General features: G+C 29.5%; 1 protein-coding gene across 2 annotated transcripts in view; it reads left to right on the forward strand.

Annotated features, from left to right (window-relative positions):
• The window catches only part of LOC143063308 (uncharacterized), a 36,083-nt gene extending 31,588 nt beyond the window's left edge, over nucleotides 1-4,495 (forward strand). For both annotated transcript variants that reach the window (XM_076235371.1, XM_076235372.1), the window contains exons 6-8: nucleotides 2,000-2,169; nucleotides 2,724-2,941; nucleotides 3,889-4,495. In XM_076235371.1, coding sequence (XP_076091486.1) covers nucleotides 2,000-2,169; nucleotides 2,724-2,941; nucleotides 3,889-4,063 — 563 coding nt within the window. In that variant the 3' untranslated portion in view covers nucleotides 4,064-4,495. The remainder of the gene's footprint in view (nucleotides 1-1,999; nucleotides 2,170-2,723; nucleotides 2,942-3,888) is intronic.
• Nucleotides 4,496-7,358: the final 2,863 nt, after the last annotated feature.

Genomic DNA, 7,358 nt, shown 5'->3' on the forward strand with positions numbered 1-7,358 from the left:
GGGAGTGAACATGTCACAAAAGTCTCCTTAATTTAGTCCAAAGGAAAATTTCAATCAATTACAGTGATACTTTTTCCTGAAACCATAGGTTTATATCTTTCAAGTGGTCCGAAAAAAATCATATGCATTTCTGCTCGACTTTGAAATTGAATTGAAAAAATCCAGGGCAAAATCTTTGTTGATAAACACTACAATAATTGGACCTATGGGCGGTACGTATAGGAAAATACGGACTGTAAAACAGATAAATGACCTATAAAACATGCTAAAAACAATCTAAATGTTCATATAAATCCACTAAGAAGGCTATATTAAAATCAATTTTATTGTAAAAAAACTTTCATATTTAAAAAATTCACCATGGCCATAATGCGAAACTAAACTTCTAACTGTGTATTGCTACCTAAGATAAGAGTTGTATTCTTGTTCAGCCCCGTGAACAGACGACGTCCCTAAACTAGATAAAGCAAACAAAATGTACTCAAAACGATTGATTGCCTAATTGAATGGTTCCGGTAATGATAATGCAGACGTTGTGAAAAAGTGGTTAATGTTTGCGATTTTGTAAATATAGACAAGGCAATGTCCATAGGAACTCCCTTTGTGTCTAAATCTCTATCACTTTTACTATGAAGTTTCGGGATAAATTATATCCCAGAACGGGAAGTTGATATGCAGGATATTTCAACATTTATATAAATATGACGTAAACTTTTAAGAGTTTAAACTTATATAACCAGGAAGATTTGGACAATTGGGACTTAGAAATAAATCAAGTTCAGACAATATATTTTAAGTGCTAAAGTGACAATTTGTTAATCTGTCTATCTAACCTTTTATATTTCTTTTTGTTTAATTAATTCTATTGTTAAATATATGTTTGTCGTGATGGAAAGTACTCTGACCATGACAAGTTAATCCGTTGGACACTAATCCTTTGCCATAGAAACTGTTTTCTATATAGGCTTTTATATGTTATTTGGTAGTCAGTTTAGGTCTTAGGTCTGGTACTATCCGGACGTTGCTTATAAAGTTTAAAGTATTGGAATTCCATCTTTGCATCACTATAACACGGAAAACGCCCGGTTATATATATACTAAAATTTTATACCCCTTTTGGACCTCCCAAGAATTAAGTTTTATGCACAACCAGGTTTTTCTATACTGATAACAAGTTATGTCTCTATCAGACGAAACACAGAGATCATATCTGGGAACCAGTACGCTAACACATTAGCATATCTATGAATAGTATATATATCCCCAAAAGAAGCTTGGCTTGTGAAACAGCTGTATTTACAAAGTGCAACCTTTACTTTTTAATGTGATCGTAAAATCATTGCTTTAAGCTGATCATCAACTATACTGAGGTTGTAATTTGATTCTTCAATCTGATATAGCCGGGTGAAATAGCGTTTCGGCTAAATGGAAAACAAGAAGGAATAATTCGCTCCTTAAACTTTTTATTTTAGCAGTCCGGCAAGCCGAACAACAAACTCCAAACTCCAAACTAAATGTAATGTAAAATACAAACAATAACAATATATATAAACACAAGCAATTTAATTAAAGGATTAAGCAGATTAATAGATGACAAATTAAAAATAACAATAGTTTAAAAGAGTAATTAGTGTCCGACACGTATTTGCGAATTATAGTTTAAACTGTCACAGAGAATCAATAATGAGATAAATAAAAGTTGTGTATAACACCAGCACTCACCAATTAGATCAACACAAAATGCCCTATATTCATCTGACATTTGAAAGTATTGTTTGTAATGTAATGAATAATGTACCAATAACCTACGCCACGTCATACTAATTGTTTTACTGTTCATGCTTATTTAACATGGTTATATTGTTTTTAATAAAATTGTTACGATCAAATGATAAGAGTTATAAAACATGTATTACATTTCTGTAGTTAAAATATTATTTCTATACACCCTTCTTCTGCTGTTTGATTATAATGCAATATTTATTACTATTTTGATTAGATTTACCATGGAGACATTTTCGCCGATCTTCGCCCCAAGGTGAACATGACCAAATGGTAGCCTTGGATCATTGCCAGGAAAAATTACAAGGTTATGCCTTTGTTGCGAATGTAGATTTTGACGAATTCATAGTGCAGTCCAACTTACGAAATATAAAGGAATATTTCAATGTATGTTTTCTGTTATCATTATCCTTGTTTTTTTCGAGCCTGAACTACTTTGTCTCGGAAATGAGGCATTGCAATCCGTCAACCCATCGTCGTCAGCGTAGTGTTTAAAGTTGTTTACCAAAACAACAATGTTGCCAAACCTTCATGAAATTTTATGAAACTTTGACCGACGTTTATTTATAATTAAAAGTATTGAGGGGAAAATTAAGAAAACGTATTGTCTTAACTTTTCTATATTCTAATTGCTGATTTATGGATTTAGTTTTGTTTATATTAAGATACAGTCTATAAGGTGCAAGGTCAGAGCTTACTCCAATTCAAATATACGGTTTATGATCTCATCTGATAACACTTCGTTTTACAATCTGTAATTGTCACATTAGCCAATGAAATTTCATGCAGTCTTAATTCAGTCCGGCATTTGTATATTCATTAGTGATTTACACGTTTTTAATCAGTATTGTCACTGAATGTTATATTCCATAGTCTCAAACTCATGCATGTGTAACATGTGTATATTTCATGTTAGTTAATAACATTTTAACTTATTTCAGGATACAATACTGCCAAAGTATCAAAATGCTGCCGGATTTACATTGAATCATTCATACTTTTTGGCTAACTGGGGAATTTCTGGGGATGGATTTCTACAAATGACTCAATATACACAGAGAGTTGATCCTCGTTATGTAAATTATAAAAATGTTTACATTCCTAGTAGGACCGCAAGTACAACCACGCACGAACTTACTCCAAAATCTGGATTTAGAAGGTAAAGGAATTTGAAAAATAATAAGAATGGTCAAAAATTACATTTTTTTAGTAGTTCATCCAGAAATCCGCCATTCTTATATTAAAATTCTTTGAGTACATTTGTTTTGTTGTATGCTTAATTTGTGTTTCGAACGAAATTATATTCTCGTATTTGTCTCTGTAGAATACATACGGCTAACCATCAAGTTGAGGTTCGTAGTTAAAGTTTGTCTATATGCCTTTTTGTGCTTCTTTGTTACATATTTTTTTTTATATTGATTAAGAATATAACACAATGTTAACTGCTGTACCTCTTTTTTGGCATTTTTTGTATTTTCATGTCTGTTTGTTTTATTCACACAACGTTATCAATACAATGTAATTTGATGCGTCTGTCATACAAGTGAGAAAATTAGCTAGCTTTAAAACGAGGTCTACACAAGAAAATGCCTGTACCAAGTCAGAAATATGACTGTTGAAATCCTTTAGTTTGATGTGGTTGAGCTTTTGATTTTGCCATTTGATTAGGGACTTTTCTTTTTGAATTTTCCTCGGAGTTCAGTATTTTTGTGATTTTACTTTTTTTTGTATAGATCAAGGTCAAGCTCTGCTTTGTGTTTGAGTTCAAATAGAAGTCGATTCTTCTTCTTTCAATGCATGTTTCGTTTTATTGTTAATGCTCAGAACAACTTGTTATGTAGAAACTTATCGTCTTAAGCATCTTAATAAACTGCATTGACATTATTAGAATATAACTGTACATTGCATATATGTGTTAAAATTTATATATTATTATAAAAGAGACTGTTTTTATAGTATTTTTATAAGGAAATTATTACCATCCATTAACAGATGGGAGCCTTTTAAGAAATGTTAAGTTATTCATATCATATTGAAATTATAAATTGCAAATGGCAAGTAATGAGATACTTCCTATTGATGAGTAAAATTGTTTTTCTATTTCAGAATATATTTAAAAAAACATCATATAGTAGTACACCACTATAGAACATGCCCACCGGTTGCATATTGGAAGAACTGTATGAACTTTACCAGATACGAGGATAAAAAAATGTTAAAAATAAGAAAAGTGATGGAAGAAAGAGCATTAAATGTTAAGCGAGAACTTGGGATTACATAAATTTTATATTTCAAATTTCATTCCGGTGTTTGGGGCTTTCTTATAAAGAAGAAAAAACAGTTAGCATTTTAAGAAACTGTCTCCCATTGAAATGATGCTGATATATTTCTTTAAAAATATCTAATATTTGACCTCTTCCATTTTTTTTTTCAAAAATTCATATTTTCATCTGCTTTATAAAGGCTTACATATACCACTTTGCATTGCTGTATTATGTGATTAACAGGGCATCATTTGTACAACAGAGCAATGTGTTAAGAAAAGGCAATTTGTAAAAATATATTTTATGAACTGTGTACTAGTCTTTTCATACACATTTTTTTTTGTCATTGCATGACGTCTTGAAATACTCATTTCATATATGCTTTTATTTCTATATTACTTTTATATCTTATGTATTTGTATGTTTTAATGTTTATTTGAGTGCTACAGGATTTAAAAAATATATATGTGGGTTTTTCAGTGAAAAAGTTGTTTTTCCTTGATTTTGTCCGTCTCTCTTGGAAGAGAGGTTTTAAACTAGCTATCTATTAAGTATGTACTTAGGTGAAGTTTTGGAATTTGTATCAAATGTTCGGACTTCTTGGTGTTTTTCCATACAATACGATGTAAAATATTTTGCCCCATAACACCCATTTATTTTTTCATATAAGAATTAATAGCTCATGAAAGGTCATTAGCCAAAATTTAAGAAGAGTCTTGATTTTCTTTCTTTGTTTTGAGACCCAAATGATACCAATGTAAATATAAGGTAAAAGTCCGAATCAGCTTTTCCCCGCCATATTTCAAATCTCAAATATCTCGAAAAGGAGGTCCATGCCCTATCAATATTTTAAGCTTATCTTTATCCTTAATTGATGCTCTACCAGCTTAAATATCAATTTTAATTTCTTGATTTCTTAATTTTCACCTTACCTCAACTGAGCACATCCTTAAGCCAGGTTTAATCCACAATTATCTACAAAAAAAAATGCAGTCTTGGATAAGACAGTTGTTTTCCATCCGTTTGTTGTGTGTGAGCTTTTGATTTTGCTATTTGATAAATGATTTTTGATTTCGAATTTTCATTAGAGGTTTGGTATTTTTGTTTATTTCACCTCGGATTTATGAGTTTATAATCTAACCTTTGGTATACGTTTTACCTTTCTTTCCAGACATTTCCACACCAGTTGAGAAATGTTAAATTGTTTAACAGCAAAGGAATAAAATTTGCTAGAGGATTTTTCCTTTTCTTTGTTGAAGCCTAAGACATGATACATTTACGTTTGTCTCTATATGACTGTCAATGAGTGTTAACCGTATCATATCTATCTCGCTAAACTAGAAACAACAGAAATGTTACACAGAAAATATATACGCACCAAAATTTCTCTTTTCAGACGGATATACGAGTCTAATTTCCCCATGAAACCAAGGTATACAATAATATATAAGTGACATCACCCTATGTTATTAACTTTTATAAATATAACATATATCATATTTATATATAATAATACTTTATTCCAAAAGCAAGTACAGCTGATAGGATATAGATTCATTTTTTGACAAATTAATTATACATGCACCATATTAAATATTTAAAACATATAATTATAAAATGTAAACTACATTAAAATACATTAAATTCCTTGTATACAATACAATTTCAAGTATAACGCAGAGTATGAAATTTAAAAAATTAATAAAAGTTAGCAGGTAGTTTCTCCGCTAATTTTAAGTATTTACCAAGATTGTTCAGTTCTTTAATATTTTGTACAGATAACAATCGTATCAAATTATAAGTAGAGGGGTGTCTCCAATAATATTGTTTGATATATTTTTCTCTAATGTCAGCATATTTATTACATTCCAATAAAAAATCAAATTCGTCTTCAATGGAACTTGTATTACAATAAATACATAATCTATCTTTCCTGTCAATATTATAATATCTTCCTGTCTCTATATTCAAATTATGTGCACAAATACGGTATTTACAAATATAAGGTTTATATATGTAATTCACTTGTTTGTCTAAGTAAAATTGTAAATTATGTGTACAAAAAATATATTTATATAATTGACATTTGTTTGAGACTTCAACGAAAGCATTTGCTTCGCATATAAATGTATCAACCATTCTCTCTTTTAATTGTATCAGAAAAAAAATCTACATTATCTACCTTTTGATTTAAAGCCATATTTACCTAAAATGTCTCTAATTATACATCACCAGTTATGTTTATCATTTGGTTTTGTATTACAGCTACTAAACATTTCATCTTAACAGTTTTTTCAATATGCAATTATCAGTACATATTAATTTTATCCAATATTTTACTATTCTGTATTCTCTCTCTATACAAATAGGTATTCTACCCAGTTCACAATAAAACATGTTATTAACAGTAATCTTTTTTTTACTTTCAGTATACGTTTCAATAAATACAGATGAACCCTTTCAATATCTGGTGCCTTATGAAACCCCTATTTTTCACAGCCATAGTTCAAAATACTTGCAACATAAGTTTCAAATAAAGTCAATAATGTTTCATGGTTATAATAGTAATCCTGTATTTTATTAAACATACTATATACTGCTTTTTTCCCTTATTTGACAATCCGTTTTGTATTTTAACAAAATTACCAGTGTAATAAAAAAGTAAGCCTAAATACATAAACTCATTACAAATATCAATGGAATCACCATTTAAAAACCACTTTTCTGCTTGTCTAGGCTTATATATAATGACTCTCAATTAAATTGAATTTTAATTTTCCTCTGAGGCATATTTTTCATCAATATTGATATAGATCACATTTTAACATACCATATTTAATGTAATTGTAACAAGGATGAATGTGAATCAATTTCTCCCTCCTTTATTGTTAGCAGCTACTTTCATATGAACAATAAATCATACCAGTTTAAAAATAACAAAAAAAACAAAAAAAACCGCATAAAATACATTCAGAGGGCGTGGCATTCTTGTTTAAATAGCGAAAAGTAAAATAACTAAAAATATTGAACATATTCAGGGATTTTGAGCTTATTGATGCCTTTGAGAAACATACTCGGTAGGGATAACAATATTGATGACTCGAAACATATTCAGGGATCATCAACTCATTGCTGCCATTGAGTAACATACATTTAAAGTTATATGAAACTTCAAATAAAAAAAATGCATATGTTTTTTTTATAACTAAATGGCTAGTTTTTATTATAAAACTTATGTACATATACTTTTTCTGAACAAAATTCTAAAGTTTGTCCAATTTAGAAGAAATTTATTTTTTTTAATTGCATGCT

Source organism: Mytilus galloprovincialis, chromosome 2, assembly GCF_965363235.1.
Source record: "Mytilus galloprovincialis chromosome 2, xbMytGall1.hap1.1, whole genome shotgun sequence".
Classification (NCBI taxonomy): Eukaryota; Metazoa; Mollusca; class Bivalvia; order Mytilida; family Mytilidae; genus Mytilus; species Mytilus galloprovincialis.